General features: G+C 47.3%; 1 protein-coding gene and 1 non-coding gene across 2 annotated transcripts in view; both read right to left on the reverse strand.

Annotated features, from left to right (window-relative positions):
- The window catches only part of NAT10 (N-acetyltransferase 10), a 38,127-nt gene that overhangs the window by 11,356 nt on the left and 6,016 nt on the right, over positions 1–20,755 (reverse strand). The window contains exons 4-19 of the mRNA XM_025928431.2: positions 20,348–20,519; positions 18,736–18,858; positions 16,828–16,889; positions 15,307–15,421; positions 15,102–15,209; positions 11,859–11,992; positions 10,536–10,629; positions 10,296–10,394; positions 7,347–7,483; positions 4,234–4,358; positions 3,615–3,765; positions 3,245–3,341; positions 2,049–2,165; positions 1,116–1,217; positions 946–1,020; positions 33–149 (exon numbers count right to left, since the gene is read on the reverse strand). Coding sequence (XP_025784216.2) covers positions 33–149; positions 946–1,020; positions 1,116–1,217; positions 2,049–2,165; positions 3,245–3,341; positions 3,615–3,765; positions 4,234–4,358; positions 7,347–7,483; positions 10,296–10,394; positions 10,536–10,629; positions 11,859–11,992; positions 15,102–15,209; positions 15,307–15,421; positions 16,828–16,889; positions 18,736–18,858; positions 20,348–20,519 — 1,828 coding nt within the window. The remainder of the gene's footprint in view (positions 1–32; positions 150–945; positions 1,021–1,115; positions 1,218–2,048; positions 2,166–3,244; positions 3,342–3,614; positions 3,766–4,233; positions 4,359–7,346; positions 7,484–10,295; positions 10,395–10,535; positions 10,630–11,858; positions 11,993–15,101; positions 15,210–15,306; positions 15,422–16,827; positions 16,890–18,735; positions 18,859–20,347; positions 20,520–20,755) is intronic.
- On the reverse strand, positions 19,569–19,675 carry LOC112866190 (U6 spliceosomal RNA). Its single transcript, XR_003224054.1, has one exon. It is a non-coding gene; the product is annotated as a U6 spliceosomal RNA (small nuclear RNA).

The raw sequence follows: 20,755 nt of genomic DNA on the forward strand, positions 1-20,755 counted from the left end.
AGGAACAAGGAGTTCGGCCAAAAGATGCTTACCTCGCTGCTGACGGTACGAATTTCTTGTGACGTCTCAAGGACCTTTTCCTCGAGACAAGGGAATCTGCCCTCAAAGTACATCTGCAGCAGCTGCAGAGCTCGGCTGCCGTAGCCCATCTGTGAGCAAACATGGAGGGAGACAGACAAGGAAGAGAATGTTCTCAATCTGTCTAAATCACCTCTACGTCCCTGAACTCCTTCCAGAAAGCCTTCACTCTGAGTCACAGTACACTTGGCAAAGAGAATTAATGAAATCCCTCAAAGAGGTCCGAAGAGAGACCCTTAAGAGTGAGCATGCTATGACCCTCACTCTCACACCATCTAGCCTGAGCCTGAGGATGGCTGGCTGGGCTTTCTGATCCACAGACTAGCAAGCCCCAAACTGATATCTCCACAACGGACTCCCCAGTGGGGATTTCTTTTTTTTTTTAATTTTTTTTTTTTATTGTTTATTTTTTGAGAGAGTGAGAGACAGAGTGTGAGCCGGGGAGGGACAGAGAGAGGGAGACACAGAATATGAAGCAGGCTCCAGGCTCTAAGCTGTCAGCACAGAGCCCAACATGGGGCTCGAACCCACAAACCATGAGATCATGACCTGAGCCGAAGTCAGACTCTTAACCGACTGAGCCACCCAGGCACCCCGGCAGTGGGGATTTCTAAGAGGAGGTAACGGTGAAAAGTAGGTCAGGTTCACAAGAGCTCTGTTCTCACAAAAGAAAAGCAAGCATATACAATCATCCTGCCCACTCGCCACCCCCAGCCCCAGGAAAACTGTTCATGGCAGAGGAGTTCCTGGAACTGCTTATTCCTTGACCAGCCTTCCATTCATACCACCAAATCCACCTGCCCTCACAAGCTGCTCCAAACCCAGCTAATAAAGCATCGAGTTTTGAGAAGCATGAGGACACATTACCCCTTGATAATCCGGGTGAACAGCAATGCGAACAACCCTTCCACCTGAAAGGCCACCGAAGTCTGGGTCTTGGAACTGTGTGGGAGACACAGGGCAGTACGTGAGCAACAAAAAAGTCCTCCAACACCGCCAACTTCACTCACTCAGCCATACCAGGGAAAGTGCAGCACCTGTTCAGACACGGTCCATGGAATCAGGTCCCCCGAAGCCTTCTTGCCTCGAGACAGGCTGTTCAAGATGGACTGGCGAGAAATCTCCCCCTCCAGGCACACCTATGGGGGAAGCAGGACAGTGTAGACAGAAAGGCCAGCCCAGGTACAGAGCCCACTCACAGATCATCAGCATTCTGCTAGTTCCCTGACGAGGCCAGCTGTTTCCACTCCAGTTCCGGCTTCACCCTGTAACTGACTTCCATTTTCAGTGGAACAGTCATTACTCTGCCCCAGGAGCATCCGGACACTGTCATAACAAGGTAGAACACAGAAAAACTCTGGCCCAAAGCACAGAAACTACACTAGAAGAGGGTCTCCACACAATGTGCACATGTGCAAACATCAATTAAGACACGGGACGCTCATGCAGCTCTATATGAAATAGTGCAAATTCACGACTCTAGTGTCTAAAAGGAGAATGGTTATACACGGTATGGTACGTGCATAAATAATGCAGCCTTTAAAACCTTTAAAAACTACAGAAATTATGAAAAAAATAAAAACTACAGAGATTATGAATATTTGACACACTGCAAAAAAAAAAAAAACCCAGACTACCAAACACTATGATCCCATGTTTCCATCTGTATTTTCTAATTTTAGAAGTACACATGTTGCTTTTGTAATAAGAGCAAAACAAACAAATCCTGTTTTAGGAGGAGCCGTAAATCAAAATACGAGCAGCCAGTTCCGACTTTCATCTATTCACCCATCAGTGGGGCTCTGGGTTTCTGTCGGCAGTGGTTCCCTTCCACACATCCTAACTGTCTGCCCCGGATGACCCAGCTACTTGGCTCCGCACCAGGAATCAACACTCCCCCTCCCAGGCCACAGTTACTGAGCCATTAATCCTTGATTCCTAAGTGGTTCTTCAAATGAATGCCAGCATACCTGGATGACAGCAAGCACTTCGGGAAGGGCATTCTGGGTGGGGGGCACCGGGGGCAGGAGGCAGAACAGAAGGTGGGCAGGCGCATCAGAAAGCATCTGGAGATCGTTGGGGGAGTTCTGTGGGGCACAAATACGGGTCCATGAGAACCACTCCTCTTGTCCTTTACTCAAGAGGCCACTCCGGAGTCACTGACTGGAGCACCACCTTCCCCAAAGCCAAGTGGCGAGCTGAAACTTGGGGAAGCTCTTTTCCAGCATCTTGGCCGCCAGCCTGAGACCCTCCGAGATGGCCTATGTGGGACTTCGCCTCAAATGTTTGCTGTCATCTCTCCACGAGCGCTGAGGCTGCAGAGGGCAGAGGACTGCCTAGTTAGCACTGTGTAGTTCACAGCGGGGGAGTGAACTTGTCACTTCCCAGAGAAGAGGCTATCTCAAGAAAACCTATCACCACTTCTAGCACCAACTCTTCAGCCTCCCATTAAGGGGTGTTCACAAAAATGCTACCTAGATACTCAAGAAATGTCCTTCCCAATGTGCCCTTTAGTTTTGAAGACTCTCAAATATTCTAAATTTGCATCCAGTGCTCCTTAAGAATAGCCCGGGGCGGGGAGTCCTGGGGGGCTCAGTTGGTTAAGTGTCCAACTTCGGCTCAGGTCACGATCTCACGGTTTGTGAGTCTGAGTCCCACGGCAGGCTCTGCTGTTAGCACAGAGCCCGCTTTGGATCCTCTATCCCCCTCTCTCTCTGCCCCTTCCCGACTTGCGTGCATGCATGCTCTCTCTCTCTCTCAAAAATAAACGTTTGAAAATAGCCCAGAGGTAAAAGGCTGGGCTGGGTCAGTCAGCACCACCAGGTAACAGCTGCTACATCATCTGAGTCTATCTGATTAGCAGACAAGGGAAAGATAGAAGAACCCGTTTTAAAACAGGCAAAGCTTTCCACCCTCCCCACCCACCAAGTATGGAGTTACGTGCAGGAATCCCACACTCCGTGTGCAAAGCTAGGAGCCCAAGACAGGCCTGAACAACCATGGGAAATGCAATCCCTCCGGCAAAGTCAGTGGACCTTGACAACATCAGGACATTTAAGTCCCAATAGAACAGTCACCTGAGCCACTGGGGAATACAAGACATGGAAAGCCGGTAAAGGGGGGCTGTCAGAGCTGCAGTTCACCCACTTCAGCCAGCTGCAGTTACCTTGTAGTGAGAAGCCACATAGAGGGCCATAAGCCTTTGGAGGAAAACTTCGGAGGCCTTGTGGTAGCAAAAGAGAGTATCTCTGTTAACGTAGTAGCTGGGTCTGGAGTTAAGCAACCAAAACAAACCAAAGAGAGCCCAAAATAGGACACACTGCTTCCAAAGGGAAACCTGGATATGTAGATGTCCCTCAGATTAGAAGGAAGAGCCCTGTGTCCTGCACAGAACACATTAGGGAAGGAAAAGAAAGGAAATGGAGAATGTCTAACTTTCCCCCTCTCCTTCGAGCAGCAGCCTATGAAACAAAGGGCCAAAACCGAATTCTTCCATCACCCCCCTCCCTTCACTGGGCACAGAACCCGGAGGATACAGCTCGCAGGCCTCAGGCAGGGGGCAGCCTGAGACTATCCGGGGAATGTTGAGGCAATCCAGGCACAACAAGTCGTTCAGCCACTGCTCCACCGCGTCCCCGGGGGCGTATCGGATGGACTCCTGCAGGGAAACCTCATGCAGCGTTCGCGCTGCTCCCCACAAAACACACACACACACACACACACACACACACACACACACAATGAGAAACAATTATTAAATGTGTTTGTCTAAAAGAGCAAAGCAAATGTTCTACTTTCTCTTTGTTACCTGATGCCCACATAAATACAGCTTAAAGATTTTAACTGAGTGGTTTTAAACTATTCTGGGGGATGTTCAATTTGCCATGACACTGATCCCACAGGGATCTAAGTCAATGTGACCGTACCCTAAGGCAGTAACAAACAAGGGCCCAACCCAGAAGGCCTGGGTCAGTCTCCCATCTGGTCACTGGCTTGCTATTCCTTGGGGAAAGCAATTCCCCTTCCTGGGGACCCAGCCTTCGTGCCTGACAGTATGACAGTTTGGTACTGCCTGTGGTGGCATGAGGAGATGATCCAGCAAGAGAATCTGTGGGGACCTGCCATGGACGGGCCCATTCAGAGCTCTGGGGGTACCTGATGCCAGTCTGGCTGTCGCTGTGGCCTTGTTTTCAGCAGTGGTGCTGATCTGGCTCTGGGCGCTCTGTTGACGGAGCTGCTGAATCAGCTTGAGGGACAGGGACCGGCCAGTGCCCTCGTAGCTAGGAGCAAAAGCAAAGGCCATCAGGCATGAATGAGGTTCCAAATCTACTCTCCAGGAGAGGACAGAGGACCACCTCCCTCATCCTGCTGAAATACCAAGCTCCTGCTCACCGCTGACAGCCCCACTGCCCTCTAGACTTCCAGCAGGGCATCCATACACCCAAGGAGGCAAGGTGGCCAGGTCGGTGGCTCAGCTGGGGGCTGGCAGTGTGGCTCAAGTGTGGCACATCTACTCAGTACCTCTGGGCAAAGAACTCACACTCACTTTTAGCCTCATCCTCAAAAGGGGATTATTCTACACACCTCACAGGATCATGCTGTGAACTGAAAGGACTGGAAAGATGATGTGTAAAGCATTCAGCATAATGAACTGAACTACATTAAATGGTCCGTGAGTGAGAGCCACTGAAGCAACATGCTTGAAGGCAGGCAGAGAGTGCTTCCAGTTTGGAAAATCAAGACTGAATAAACCAATAAACCACCACTTAGTAATTCCTTTCATCACTACTTTCACTGAAAAGGTGACATAAAACAACTTAACAAGAATTTTGGAAAAAAAGAAATCATCAGATCACTGAGCCAGCTCTTCTCATCTGGATTTCCTCCTTTAGTCACAGCCCCAGGGACCACAGGGGGCAGACTGCTCAATGGGTTTGTTTTTTTAAAGTAGGCTTCATGCCCAGTGCAGAGCCCAATGTGGGGCTTGAACTCATGACCCTGAGATCAAGACCTGAGCTGAGATCAAGAATCACATGCTTAACCAACTTTGCCACCGAGGCACCCGGGTCTTTTTAATCCAGTATTGCAACACTTCGTAGTACTCACTGTGGTCATATTTCAAAACTGTATAAATACTTCCTCTCATTCAAATACTATTTTTAAAGAAGAATTAAAAACTTGGAATTTTGGGGGCACCTGGGTGGCTCAGTCAGTTAGGCGTCTGTCTGACTTTGGCTCAGGTCATGATCTCACGGTTTGTGGTTCGAGCCCTGCATCAGGCTCTGTGCTAACAGCTCAGAGCCTGAAGCCTGCTTCAGATTCTGTGTCTCCCTCTCTCTCTCTGGCCCTCCTCTGCTCATGCTCTGTCTCACTCTCTCTCTCAAAAATAAACAAACATTAAAAAAGAAATTTTGAAAAAAACTTGGAATTTTTGAGTGTTTTATTCTGCCCCACCTCACAGAACAAAGCTTCCTCGAAGGAATTTCATTTACTTATTTAAAAAAGAAGAAAAACAAATAAGCACAAGCAACAAAACAGACTTTTATGCTGCAAAAGGCATTATCAAGAAAGTGAGGAAAATAACAGAATGGAATAAAATTTTTGTAAATCAAGCATCTGATAATGTATTTGTACCTGGAATACATAAGGAACACTTACAATTCAATAATAAAAAGACAAATAAGCCAAATAGAAAAATGAGCAGAGGATCTGAATAGCTATTTCTCCAAAGAAGACACACAAATGGCAAAGAAGCACATGATAAGATGCCCCACATCACTGCCATCAGGAAAGTGCACATGGAGACCATAACGAGACGCAACTTCATGCTCACGAGGATGGCTATAATCAAAAAGCCGTTAACACACATGCTGGCAAGGATATGGAAAACTTGGAACCCTCGTACGCTGCGGGTGGGAATTTAAAATGGCACAGCTGCTTTGGAAAACACAGTCTGCCAGTTCCTTGAGCAGTTAAACATAAAGTTACTATCTGACCCAGTAATTTCACTCCTAGGTATATACCCAAGAGCACTGAAAACACGTCCACGCAGATAACCTATCTACACACCCATGTTCACAGAAGCATTATTCCTAACAGCCAAAAGATAGAAATAACCCAAATGTCCATCAACACATAAATGGAAAAACAAAATGTGTATAAACATATAATGGAGTATTACTGGGCCATAAAAAGGAAGGAAATACTGATAAAAGATACACTGATGAACCTTGAAAACATTATGGTAAGTGAAAGAAGCCAGTCACAAAAGACCCTGTACTGTATGGCTCCATTTACATGAACTGTCTAGAATAGATAAATTTATACAGAGAAGGTAGATGAGTAGTTCCCTAAGGCAGGGGATTAGGGACAGACTGGAGGGTGACAGGTAAAGGGTATGGTTTTTCTTTTGGGGGTGATGAAAATGTAAAATTGATTATGGTGCTGGTTGCACAACTCTGTACAGATCTAAAACCTAAAAATCACCAAATTATACACTTGATGTGGGTAAAACTGTATGGTATACGAACTGTGTCTCAATAAAGCCGTTAGCGAAAAAAGTAAAATCCATTTTATTTAAATATTTTCAGTGTAAGGAAGACACAATAATACATCTGTAATACAGAATTCTCTCTTTAAGAAGATGTGATTTCCACACAGAAATCTTTCCAATACTGAAGATACATATCTATTGACCTGGAAAGAGTTCACAAAATATTGTTACGTTAAAAAAGAAAATTAGGGGCGCCTGGGTGGCGCAGTCGGTTAAGCGTCCGACTTCAGCCAGGTCGCGATCTCGCGGTCCGTGAGTTCAAGCCCCGCGTCAGGCTCGCATCAGGCTCTGGGCTGATGGCTCAGAGCCTGGAGCCTGTTTTGGATTCTGTGTCTCCCTCTCTCTCTGACCCTCCCCCCCCTTCATGCTCTGTCTCTCTCTGTCCCAAAAATAAATAAACGTTTAAAAAAAAAAAAATTAAAAAAAAAAAAAAAGAAAATTAAAGTATATTTACATTCTTGTTCAAAACAAAAAAGTAAAACGAACACAAAGAAAATATACAACAAAAGCTACCTCTAAGGGCGCCTGGGCGGCTCAGTCGGCAGTGGGTTAAGGGTCTGACTCTTGATTTCCGGCTCAGATCATCATCTCACACTGGGCTGGGTGTGGAGCCTGCTAAAGATTCTCTTCCCCTCTCCCTCTGCCGCCTCCCGCCCCCCAGCCTAACAAGCAAGAACCGACAAGGGGAGCAAGGACTCCCACTCCAGGTGCTTACCCGTTGATGGTGGATGCCATGAACACAAGGTAGGGGCCCAGAAGGCTTTTCACCAGGGGCAGGGGGATGGCGGCGGCTTCATCGATCACAACGAGCTCAGCCTGGCCCAGTTTCACAGCATCTGCAGGATGTATATACTGCAGGGAGGAAGATTTCTATTATTACCTGGCCACCCAGTGTCATAGCTGTGGTCCCCATGACGCCTCATAAAGGCCACTCTGTCCTCTCTCGCTCCGTTCCCAGTTCTTTCTCCCATTCCTCCTTTCCACTTTTCCGTGGCAGGGCAAACCAGAATGAGCTTGGAGCCAGACATCTGGGTTCAGAAGTTCAACCACCAACTGTGTGCCCCTGAACAGGTCACTAACCCTCACAGCCTCAGACTCCTCTCCTGGAAAGTGGAGGAAATACCTATCTGACGGCTGCTTGAGAGAAAAATCGGGTAAATCTGGAAAAATGCCCTGGCTGGTGCCTGGCCTAGTACTCATAGGTGGTGCTGCCCTCTCCTTTCTCTCTTCTGTCTCCTCATGCTCCCCCCCCAGCCTGGCTCTGACTTTGCCCCAGAGGCGGCAAATGGGATGACATCACCATTCTCAAGCACCTGCTACACACTGGGTACCGCGCTCCTTGCGTGGATACTGTCATTAGGAAAACCAACTCTCCCCGCACTGGTGAGGATGCTTCTAAGACGCCACCCCTTCCTAATACACACACTCACACACCCTTATTTATATTATTAGCATGGCCACCTGATGCCACAAAAAATTTGGCACCCTTATGCATACAAACCACCCCTTCAGTTTCTTCAGGGCTTCCTGCTATTTTTAAAGTTTGCTCAAGGCCATGAAGAGGGATTTTACAGGACAGGAAACCTGAACAGCCAATTAACATAAACAAAGACACTCAACCTCACTAGTAGTCAGTGCAATGCCAAAGACAACAAGGAGATCCCATTTCACATACAGGTAGGTAAAAATTAAATAGCAATAACACACCCAGTGCTGATGAGAACTTGAAGAAACAAAACTTAAAAAAAAAAAAAAAATGCTGTTGGGAAGGTAAACAGGTACACTTTTTAGAAGGAGAATCTGGCAAAATCCAAGAGAGCTGGAAATCTATTCATACCCTAAAAACCGAGAGCTCCCCTCATCCACCCCTAGAACATCAATAAATGGTAATATAAACATAGAGTGCTTAAACTCAACCCAAGCCACAAGCTTCAATCTTGGACAAATCTTGAAAACAAATGCTGAGTAAGAAAGGCAGGCTGAAAAAGGACAAGTACAGTATGTTACCACTTATGGAGGCATAATTACATAGTAAAACACAAACATGTGAATCAGAAGGAAATCCCAATCCAGAGTAGAGCTACCTATAGGGAGGGGCAGAAGAAGGGAATGTGATGCGGAGGGGTAGAAGAGGGGCTTCAACTGTGTCTGTGATGCTTTCAGTCTTTAAAACAAAACTAAAAAGGCCTTTTAAAATACGAAAGAAACACAGCAAACAACAAAATGTCAACATTTCTAAGGCTTAAGTGCCGGGTATCTGAGTGTTCCACTGATCTCTGCACTTTTCTGAAGTATTTCATTACAAGATCATCTAACTGCTTTGCTGGAAGCTGAATGATAGGTCAGGGAGACAGCAACTCCACTTAGTTAGAACAGCGGAACACACACCCTCGGCTGGGCCCCATGTCTTGGGACTCTTAAGGGGAAAAACTAAACAAGCACCTCATAAAAGCAGCAGAAAGCAGCCCCCTGAAGAGGCGCAGCCGACTTTAATCTAATGTTTGTCTTTTTCTCAATTTCCAGCAAGGAAGAGGAGGCTTCCAAGGGACACAAATGGAGCCTCATAAAGTCAGGTCACCTCTTCTGGGCTTAAACTCCAGTCTGGAGACAAAGGGACTCTGGCAATACAAGCAGGTCTCTAATTACAAATCCAAGGAGCAGCAGGGCTGAGCCTGGGCATTTCAGAGAAAAGTGTTCCTTCCTTGGTTTGTGTACTTTTGAGTTTTAACAGGTTGCCGCACTCTCCCTGCGGCCTCCTGCCCTCCACCTCACCCGACCCCGCCATCTGTACCCACCCCCCCTCAGCCAAGGGCGTCAGGCAAAAGTGGAAGAAACTAAAGAATAAAGAGATTCTAGAAAGAGACCTAGTAAGAAAAAATTAAGCTCCTTAGATCAAAAGTATAAACACTTACCATAATTTACAATTTGGACCTTTGATAAAAGAAATACCTCCCTGACAGGCATACATACATATGCTTTAACGAGCATAAAGGTCAAAGACATAAACTGCCAAGTGTGCCTGGCCCATTTCCCACCCCGACCCCAGTCCGAAAATAATCGATGAGCCTCCTCCGCTAGGAGCCCAGCAGCCCCCATCCTTTCTGCAAGCCTGTCACACTGATGCTTTTCTACAACTGAACAAAATTGCAGCCTTTGGACAAGTGCAAGCCATTCAGGCCTCCAGAGCACTGGAGATTTATAGAGCTTTCAGGGAAACACTGTTTAAAAAGGAAAATAGGCCACTGGCTAAACCACAAAGATTCAGAGTACATCTTGCAAAGTTCTTTTTTTCTTTTAAACGGAGAGATTATTGTTCTAGTTACAGATGCACCATTTCAAAACCTGCTGTAACCCAGCAAAATGAGAACTGATGTCAGAACAGTGACTGTATTTCTTCTAGCTGCTTAGCATACTCACAAATACACTTACTCAATTTTCAAGGGATAAAACTACAACTTTCCATTCTGGCTACATACGTTATTTGTTAGTTTGCTTGAATGTCTTCGTTGAGAAGAGGCTGAAAATCTGGACCAGGTTTATCATAAAACAACAACACTGTATACAAGACATGCAATTACACAGGACATAAAATGATGTGAAATTACTGTATTTAAATACAGCAGGACACTGGCCCCACTTAGCAGGGTTTTAGAATGAGCCTCACCTGAATGGTCTGCCTGTGTTCTCGGAATACATTCACTCTGATCACTGCTTTGTTAAATTCAGGATTGAGAGACTGAATAATCTCATAATCCAGATGCTCCTGATGGAAAGAGAGTCAAACCAATGACAAACTTTAGAAACAAGCTTTAGAAGTGAAAATTAAAGTAAGCAGGCATCCCAAAGATTTTACCTAGATTAAACCCAGCTCTGAATCAATGGGAGTTCTTTTCTAATTCCCTACCTGATACTGCAGAGCGTCAAATCCTTTAAATACAAATTCAAAAAGAGTGTGGAGGTTATCAGGGCTTGGGGAGGTAACAAAGATGTTGGAGTACCTATTGAACAAAAGAAGAGAACTTTTATAAGTCATTAGGAAATACAAGGGACTTTTAGGGAACATTAAGAGAAAAGAAGAGATTTTTGTTCGCCCTATCACACAGGTGATAACCAGAGATAATGGCAGGAAAAAAGAACACTTTTTAGGAAGGAAAAGTAAAGCAACTCCAGTTTTGAGGATATTTTTCCTCCCAAACTAACAAAAACACATTAACAACTCGAAGGTAGTATGTCCTGGCAATTAGCTACGACATCTATGAAGGCACACTGCCCAAAGGTGCCTGGACACAACGCCCTCAGTGTGCAGAGCCAGCATGCTGCTTCCCAAGCCTGTGTCCTGGGACAAGAGGGTGGCTTCACAGTCATCACTGGCTGTGTTGAGAGGGTTCCAAACTGTGAGGCCAGATAGCTCAATCAGTGCTCAGGCCAAGGCCACAGTGAACCTGCAGGGGACCCCTGTTCAGTGTAAAGGATGCTAACGGCTAAGGTGTTGATTGGTACCACTGGAGCAGCAGGGACAAGAGACAAGTCAGGGCTTGGGCTCAGCCCCAGCACTACCAGCACTGACTTGCTGGGGGATCTTGAGTGAGTCACTGAAACTCCCTGAGCCTAGGTTGACCCATCTGTGAAATGCTTACGGAGCTATTAGGAGCACCAAGGAAGATAACGCATATGAGGACATGGTAAATTCTAGATCCATTATTTCTGACTGCGAAGTTGGAAGTACACACTCTTCTGGCAACTGCATAAATCTTCCACCCAGGACAAAAAACACTCAAATGTAGATCCTCAAAAGCAAACAAGATTTTCTACTGATCAAAATCATTCAAATGCCAAACCTGTACTTTTCGCAGTTAGCAAACATGGTCATACACATTCCCATCTCCTGAAGAGTTTTAACGTTTCTTACCCCCATTTCTTTGCTTTTCTACGTCTGTCCAACTTTCTGTGTGTATCTGTTCAACTTTAAATATTGATCACGAAGGTCCTGGTGTATGTGTCCACATGTGCCTGCACACATATATGTGCCCCATGGGGCTGGGGCTGGGGCTGGGTGTGCTTGGGGGAAACGGTATTGATGTTTTCCAGACCAGAACCCATGACCTACAGAAATCACACAGGAGCCTGCACAGACCCAGGAACAGTTTCCTAGTCCCCTGACCCCTATCCTGCACATTTCTCCCTGAGAGCTCAGAATTCCCAAAGAGGGGGAATCAGACCTCCTTACCCAAAAGCCACTGCCCCAGCAATAGCCAATCCCAGGGCTGCAGACTTCCCCCTTCCTCGGGCAGCCGTGAGCGCAACAGTACTCCTCAGGGTCTTTTCAGAGATCCCCTCAATGAACTTCAAGACAGCTTTGGCCTGTGAAAAGAGAACCCTATCAGGTGAGCTTTGAGAAAGACCAAGTTTCAGCCATCTACTACTACCACTGTGGAGAAGCTGAGGCTAAATCAAAGTGGGGGCAGTTCCTGCAGGAGGCAAGGCTTAGCACTCGGGCTTCTCACTGCCTGGTCATCTCCTCTCAGGCCCAAGGCTTTAAATGCCCCTCAGATGCTGGTAACACCCCATTCATGTCTCTGGTCCAGACCTCTTCCCCACCCATCAAACTCCTGTATACACACAACTGCCCCTGTGTGTCTACCCTTGTACATCAGACAGGCTTCTCTGACTGACCTGAGGGGAACCCAGTGTCCCCCTCCAGCCTCCTCCATCTACAGTCTTCCCCTTGTCAGTTAACTGTCCAACTGATTAAGCCAAAAGCCTTCCCCATTTTCTCCCCACACTTGACTCACCAGCAAAGCCCATCAGCGCTACCTTCAAAATATGTATAAATCCTACCATTCCTCACCAGTGCCATCCTCTACCGGGCTGATTGAAGCCACTATCCTGAATCCCCCTCTTACTACAGTAGGCTCCTAGTTAGTCTTTCGGCTTCCCTTTTGTTCCCCTACAGTCTAGACTCAACAGAGCAGCCAGAGGGATCTTTTTTAAAATTCAGCCTAAGAATCCCTCTGGCAGCCGGGCTGAGACACTGTGCATGTGAAACCCTCCAAGGCACCCACCTCTCAGAGAGTAAGGCCAAGCCCTCAGGGTCACGTGGCTGTGCCGTGTGACCTCTGTCATCTCCTCCTACTCTCATCTGCTCACTCTGCTTCACCCCTGGCGGCCTCCTTGCTGGTCCTCGAGTACCCCAGGCAGACTCCTACCTCGGGCCTATGCAGACGGTGGCCCCTCTGCCAGAAGCACTCTCCCCAATGGCCCCATGGCTCATTTCCCCAACTCCTTCCAGGCTTTGCTTGAGGATCACCTTCTAAACAAAGCCTCCCAGAGCCGCAGCCTCTACCTATCTCCTGCACCCCCGACCCCTCTTTGATGCCCTGTGTCCACACTGCACACAGCACCTTCTACTACACTTCAGGATGGGCGGGTTTCCTTGACTCACGGTCAGTCTCATGCCACCAGAACGTAAGCCCCACGAAGCAGGTGTGCCCCTCTTTTTTACTGTTGAGCCCAGTGCCTAGGGTCATGTCAGGCACCTTAGAGAGCAGGCACTGAGTGAGAGGAGAAACCACAACACTACTTAGGGGCCAAACTCTACTACCCGACTGGCATCTGCCCTGGGAACAGGCCACCAAGACTGGGAAGAAGACCAGATGGTCCAGCCTGGCCTGTCAGGTCCTGAAGTTGCCTTATACACCCAGGCAGCAACACTATGAAGACACTGAAGAGACACAAGCCCAGGCAAATGGAAGGGAAGGAAGAGGAAGAGCTCCAGGAAGCCAGAGTCTCTCCAGAGGAAACAGTCAGGGGACCCAGGCCCAGCTCATCTTAACGTGGCCTTTGTTGAACACCGGATTTTGCCCTTTTGTTGTTCAGAGAAGTTTTAAACTCCGACAAAACATAACCAGAAAAAATCCACTATTAAAAAAGAAGAGTAAGAATAGAAGAGTAAGAAATCTGAACTGAAAACGCATTCTAAAATAATTTGCTAAAATGAAAAACCAATACACAAACTAACTTACAAAACAAAAAGACCCAGATGACCAGTAATTACATGATAAAGTGCCTGCTTCTCTCATAATTAAAGCAATACAAACAAAAACAGGGATCCTGTGTTCCCACAGCACATTGGTAGGCTTGGAAGTTTAACTGTAGCCAACGCTGGCAAGGCATACGGAAAAGGGCATTTTCACACACTGTTGCTGGTTCCACAAACTGGCACGACACCTATTTTAATGCACACACAATCTAATCCAGCAACTCTTCTGGGAAAAAAACTTATCCCAGAGATAATGTGTATCTGTAAGAAGATCCTAACAGCACAGTTTATAACAGCAAAAAAACTGCAACCAACCAACCCAATGCCTAATAGGGGATCACTTACACTGTACAGTGTAACCCCTCCACGTATTTTTAAAATATCCATTTGTATGCGTAGACAAAGTTCCAGAAGTATCCAAAATAAACTGTTAACGGCAGTTGTCTCTACAGAGCGGGACTGCCAAGTAGAAACACCATTTTCCATTTTTAACGAACACTCTTTCACACTCAGTGTTTTTTTTTCTACGTATTTTCTTCTAACACTCCTGCTGCTTTTACAGCTTCTCCCTCTTCTGCCCTTTCTCCATCCTCTTGCATTTCCTCTGACAAAGAATATCCCAGACTGGATTCAAAGCCATCTAAAGCCCGCAGCCTCTGCATAGAGAGCTATGTGGCTGATAATTCTATTTCTAGAATGAACAAGGGAATCAGCCTGTTGGGATTCTGCCCCAAGTGGGACGTGTCACTGCAGCTGTTTTCCATCGTGAGGGAAGAGTCCAGTGCCAAGAGGCTCACGATCAGAATCCTGAACACACCTGACAAACTGAAGGCTTCTGGGCACTGCCCGGTCAGCTCTGCTCACCCCAGGAACCAGGAGAGAATCCGAGTTTACCAGCCCTGGCCACCTCCGTGAGCACAGAAATGCACTCTGGAAGCTCCCACCCAGTCTGTTATCTGTACCTACAGATCAGGTCCATCCCACCCTGGAGGGCCTTATCAGGCCTCAACTGGAACTAGAGTAAGTACAAGGGGCCTCAGGCTCTCCTCTCACTTCTATGCAAGGCATAGGCCAAAACCTTCATGTCATCAAAACTGAACTGAAATGGAGTAATACAGATACATCACCCTCTCTTGGAAAAAGCACTGGGGGTTCCTCTTTAAATTACATCCATCTTCCCCCCAGACCCTCTACTCAGGGAATTAATGACCTGGGGTGAGGGGGACATAATCTCTGGACTTGCCATGAACGCAGATGACAGAGACTAGCCCTGGTGTTGCTGCAGGGGTTCAAGCAAGAGAAAAGGTCCCTTCCCCAAGGAGGATCCAAATCCTCACTTGTCCTAACTTGGCTTCCGCTGCTTTCTGCATGTTCTATTTTACCTCTGCCCTGTCTATACTGGAACAGGGAAGTTCGGAACACCACACTCACCTGGTCTAGGGTCTTGCAGCAATCCACCAACACGCCCACGGGCTGGGTGTCCTGCAAGCTCTCCTTCAACTCCTTCAGCTCCAGATCAGAAGGACCAAGACTCTCATCCTACCAGAGAGGAGAGGACAAGGTCTGCCACTGCCACGAGAGGGTCCACACAAAAAACACGGCCTCACCCAGATTCCTGGACCCCTGGCTGACTCACCGGGGTCTGGGGAGGTAGGGCCTCAATGCTGGCAGCGTGGGAGGAGATGGGCAGGATGCTGAGCTGGTCATCGATGACAAGACACTTCTTACAAGAGGCCAGAGAGAGAATAAACCTGAGGAAGAAAACCGTAATGAGGCGTCGGGGGGAGGGGCCGATACATGATAAAGGTGTGGCTTTTCCTGAGGAAAATGATTTGATGCCCACACATCTCTAAGAAAGCTAGAAAGAGCCAAAACCCAGCTGGAGAGCAGGGTAAGAGGACTCTGAGCCTCGTCTACAAGGCACCTGAACACATTCTATACGGCAAACAAGAAAACCCAGAACTCTCTCTCGAGACGGGTTACAAGCATTCCTACTGTGCACAACTGAGTCATAGGGCCCTTCCCACACCTCTGAGGCTCACCCTTTGAGGACTGAGCTGTCTCAGGCCATCCTTAAATGGGGAATTCCTACCCCACTCCACAAATGATCACCAGTCACAAATTTACCTTCTGCCACAAAGGAAGAAAAAACAAAGAAAAGGGAGAAGAAAGCTGCCTCAAGAAATTAACACAGACATTCCCACGTGCAGGAAAACATGTGTTTGGCTAGAGAAGTCAAACTTCTCCCACAGGTGCAAGAAGAGAACCTCACACACTACTTTCACAGGCTTCCATTCTATCCAGCAGCACACGGCCGCCCCCCCTGGCCTACTCCATCTACTAAATGAAAACACCAGAGAGGATTCAAACTAGAAAGGCCCCAAGCTTCACCGAGGCCAGGATTTCTAAACCTCAGCACCAGCAATATTTCAGACCAGATGATTCTTGGTTGTGGGATTGTTCTGTACGTTTTAGGCTATTTAGCAGCACCCCTGGCCTCTACTCACTAGATGCCAGTAGCGTCCCCCCAACTCCCTCCCCCCCAAGTCATGACAAGCAAAAGGTTTCCAGGCATCGCCAAATGTCCCCAGGGAGCAAGACTGCTGTAGATGAGGACCACTGATCCAGGCCACAGCTTCTTCAGGTGTTTCACAGGCTGCTAACTGATGCTCCCTAAAAAAGGGCTCTATGGTCAAATAAATCTGGGAAACAATCAGTTAAATAGATCCCTGCTGTTGCAACACTTTTTGGAGACCACAATAGGCTAACGTGAATCTTCACATAGGAAAAACTGTATCAGCGTTTCCCAGACGTATCTAGCAGAAACCCTTTTGACATAAAGTCCCTCTTAAAATACTGGTGTTCTGTGAAACACATTTTGGGAAACAGTGATCCAGACAAATCACCCCTTTGACAGATGAGTAAGCTAAAAGCCAGAGAGGAGAGTGACTTGGTTCAGGCCCCAGCTCCCCACTCACTTTCACTGCTTCCAGTTGGCTTCACCACCACCACTGCTGTCAGGAATCTCACCATTTTGGACCCCTGTGCTACCTTCCCTCAGACAAAAGCACCGCTTTCATCTGGGTCCAAGACAAAAATATTCTCTGCACCGCGGCTCCCCACAATTAAGGACCCGAGAAATGTGCTTCAGACCTACCTCTCGTTAAACCGTCCCACCACATCCTGATGGGCCTCCGTCCTGTATCTTGAATGCACGTCCTGAAAGAGACAACATCTGTGAACACAGACATCCCAACAGCGCTGCGGCTCGCGGTCCAAATGTGAAGCAGCTTTATCAAGCAAGCCTGGGATAAGGAGGCGCCAGAGCTACTGCTGGAAACCCACTCCTCCAGAACCTGCTGTGCTGAACAGCCCAGCTGCTATTTGCTGGAACTGGGATGGATCATCAAATGCTAAAGGTAATGTTTTTTATTACAACAAACATCCCCTCACCTCGGCTTTGACTTTTTCCACATTTTATCCAGCATCATAAAATGTGTTCGTTCGTTCATTCAATAAAACACACATACCAACCGTGAACCAGACATGCCGGGTATACACCGGTATTCAATAAAGCAGGACCTCTGTTCTCATGGAGTCTACAGTCTAACGGTCAGAGGGAAACGAGTAAAAAAAAAAATCTGGCAAATGCTCCAAATGAAAAACAATGTGCAGTGACAGCAAATGGCAGGAGTGTGGCTACTTACGTGGTGTACCTTTGAGGTGAGAAGCAGGCAGCAGGGAAAAGGGGGAAGGAGGACAAACAAACTGATGTGGGCAAAAAGTCATTCATTCATTCACAAGTATTTAACGAGTGCTCACTAAACACCAGGCACTCTTCCAGAATCAGGGAATGCACCAGTGAGGAAAACTAAGTCCCTAACCTCATGAAGTTTACAGACCAGCACAGGGAGGCAGGCAACAAACAAATAAATATGTAACTTTAGGTAGCTGGCAGATGCTGTGAAGGAAAATCAAGCAGGTCAAGGAGTGACAGACAGAGTTGTCCCACAGAGGAGGGGGTATGTGGGCAGGGACATGAATGCAGTGAGAAGCGGGCTGTGCAGATATCCCAATGGCAACAGCAAGTGCACAGGCCATGAGGTGAGAGCATACTGAGCATGTCTGAGGGCCCCTGAGGAAGCCAGAGGGGCTATAGGAGAAGCGGTGATGGGAAGCAGCTACTAAGATCTATGGAAAAGTCCATGTCCCCGCATAAACGCAGCTTGTGAAACCCTGAGGCCAATTCTAACGCCATTCCTGAGCAGCGCCACAGGCCTGTGACTAAAACCTGTCACAAGGAACATGCAAATGGCAATACTGATGGGGTCGCAGACTAGCTGTGAATCCACAGAGACATATTCCCACTCCTAACCATGTCCTCAGCTTTGGGTGGAAACTACCCCTCTCACAGTCAAATCCCTTGCCAAACTGGGAGTGGAAGTGGCAAATGTTCCTTCGTTATCCATTAGCATGAGGACTGGTGGGCAAGTCTGTGCATGGTCCCTTTTTAGTAATCCAAAATGGGGGCACTGGCGTGGCTCTTTGCAGAATACCATTCCAGAAACGTAACTACCTAATAACTGCCACATACATGAATCTCACAGGTATAGAATTTACAAATACCTGCAAGGAAATATGAAATTCAGAGATGCCTGGGCACACTCAAGGTCACTGACTTTCTCTGCAGTGACGTTCTCATTACTTACAGTCAAAGAACTCCCAACCCAGACCTTGTGCTGACTGCTCACTAAAGCCGTTCAACAGGAATTTTTTTTTAACGTCTACTTACTTATTTTGAGAGAAGAGGAAAGAGTACACACAAGCAGGGGAGGAGCAGAGAGAGGAGAGAGAATCTCAAGCAGGCTCCATGCTCAGTGCAGAGTCTGACATGGGGCTCGATCCCACAGTGAGATCATAACCTGAGCCAAAATCAAGAGTCGGCTGCTTGACCCACTGAGCCACCCAGGTGCCCCCTCCATAGGAACTCCTAAAAGAAAGTGGCAAACAGCAAAAACACACTTGATGTGAACCGCCACAACTCAGTTAAAAACCATATACCCACCATGGTCATTGTGTACAACTGCTTGAGCGAATTCATGGTCCGTAGGAGGATGACCACCAGCCCACCACCTTCCACTGTTTCCACAGTTCTGGCCAGTAAGTTTGGAGTTAAAGCTTCAAAATCCTGAAAGAAAGAGACCTCAAAAAGGGCTAGTCACACAAAGAGCACCCCCGGGGAAGTTTAACTAAATAAAAGGAGGGCTTCTAAACACGAACCCAAGACCATAGCCCTCACTCAACTCACCAGGAGGGGCCCACACACCTCCCTTTACTTAGGGGCACAGAAGAGAGCCCAGCACTGGGCAAGAGGTGTACCCGGTTTTGTATGACAAAAGTGTGTCTAATAACCTCACACAAGATCCTATCTGGGAAGAAATCCTCTCCAGTGATTTGCACTTGTATTTCACAAATACCTCACGTTCGTTTTCAGATGTGTTTACATAAAACCTATCTGACAAAACTCCAACTGCCCCACATGGGGGAGCCGCTGCCTCAAGGAGCCATCTTCACTGCACCTGGTAACAGTGGTGGCCTAAGAGCACTCACTACCAATCAGTGGCCAGGTGAGAAGAAGCGAAATGCTCCTTTCTAGTCTACAAGGTGGGATGCAGGCCAGCAGTATGGGACAAACAAGTGGAATGTAAGAAAAATAAACCAAAAAATTCCAATTTGTGATTTTTTCCCCTCATTCCTTTTTTTTTTTTCTTTCCAAGATTTTATTAAAATCCAGTTAGTTAATATAGAGTATAAGGTTGGTTTCAGGAGCAGAATTTAGAGATTCTTCACTTACATGTAACACCCAGTGCTCATCCCAACAAGTGCCCTCTGAATGCCAAAACTATGCAATGCTTCAGGAAGCTGTGTGTCACCCTTGCACAGGGAGCGTGCTACTCCTCTCTGTGTCATTCCAGCTCTAGCATATGTGCTGCCAAGGCGAGCACTTTCCCCTCATTTCTTAACTTACCTTTCATAAGGTACAACTTATGACATACGTAATCCTGGTACTACACGCAAATGATAAACACGCACCAAAATTGGGGACGGGGGCTTAAATGTGTTCTCCTTTCGGGGTGGAGGGGTTGGGGGGGTCACAGGTGTCCAAGAATCAAAGGATAAAACAGAGACCGCCAGAGCTGGAAACAAAAAAATGTGAAGTTTGTTCTGGCAAGACAAGAATACCAGAGAAGAAATGTACCAGGTAGTTCTCTGTGGAGGAAAAGTGAGGGGGTTTTAAGGACTACGCCCAGCCAGTTAAAACAGGTCCCACTGCTCCCTGCTCACCAAAGTCTTCGCCTACTTCCAGTTAGGATCTGGGAATCTGGGGTCCCTCTAAGTTCACAATACTTTCTTTCTCATCCTCAGCCGGTTAGAACCAGCCATGATGGAGCACCTGTGTCAGTTTTGGTATCTCTAGGTTAAGCGTCGCTTTAAGTGGAAAAGTTTATTTTTATATGGGCTGAGTTACCCAATTTGCTTTGGAAAGTGGCCAACTATTCCACTGATACTGCCTGGGGGAGGCTGTATGGGTCAATCTTTCTCCTTACTGTCCGCCTGTTCTTGAGGGGAGCCCTCCGCTCTCTGACGCCAGTCCCAAGCTGCAGCAAGCCACTTACCTGGAGAACGCACATGCCAAAGGTGTTGCCCAGGATCTTGTGGGTTTCATTGTAGTAGCAGTAGCGGATGTTTGTGGCCGCCACGAAGAGTTCAAAGGGGTCATCTTGCTTTATGTTCAACGTCCCATTCTTTATTTTCTTCTGTAGCTGTCGCATTCTTTTCTTCCGATGACTGCAATCACCCACCCACCCCAGGAGAGCCAGTTAACCAGAGAGGCTAAAGGGGTGGGAGCAGGGGACAGGCTCACTGATCACCCATCAAGACCTTCAGAGCCAGAAGGAACTCAGCTATCGCAGGGCCAACCCCCTCCGTTTAAAAGTGAAGGAAAGAGTAGAGAGGTTAACAGGATGGGCCCGGAGCCAGGGGTGAGTCTGTGGGGGAATCCTACTGTGCTGCCCTGGCACCTT

Source organism: Puma concolor, chromosome D1 (assembly GCF_028749965.1).
Source record: "Puma concolor isolate L17-30 chromosome D1, mPumCon1.1.hap2, whole genome shotgun sequence".
Lineage (NCBI taxonomy): Eukaryota > Metazoa > Chordata > Mammalia > Carnivora > Felidae > Puma > Puma concolor.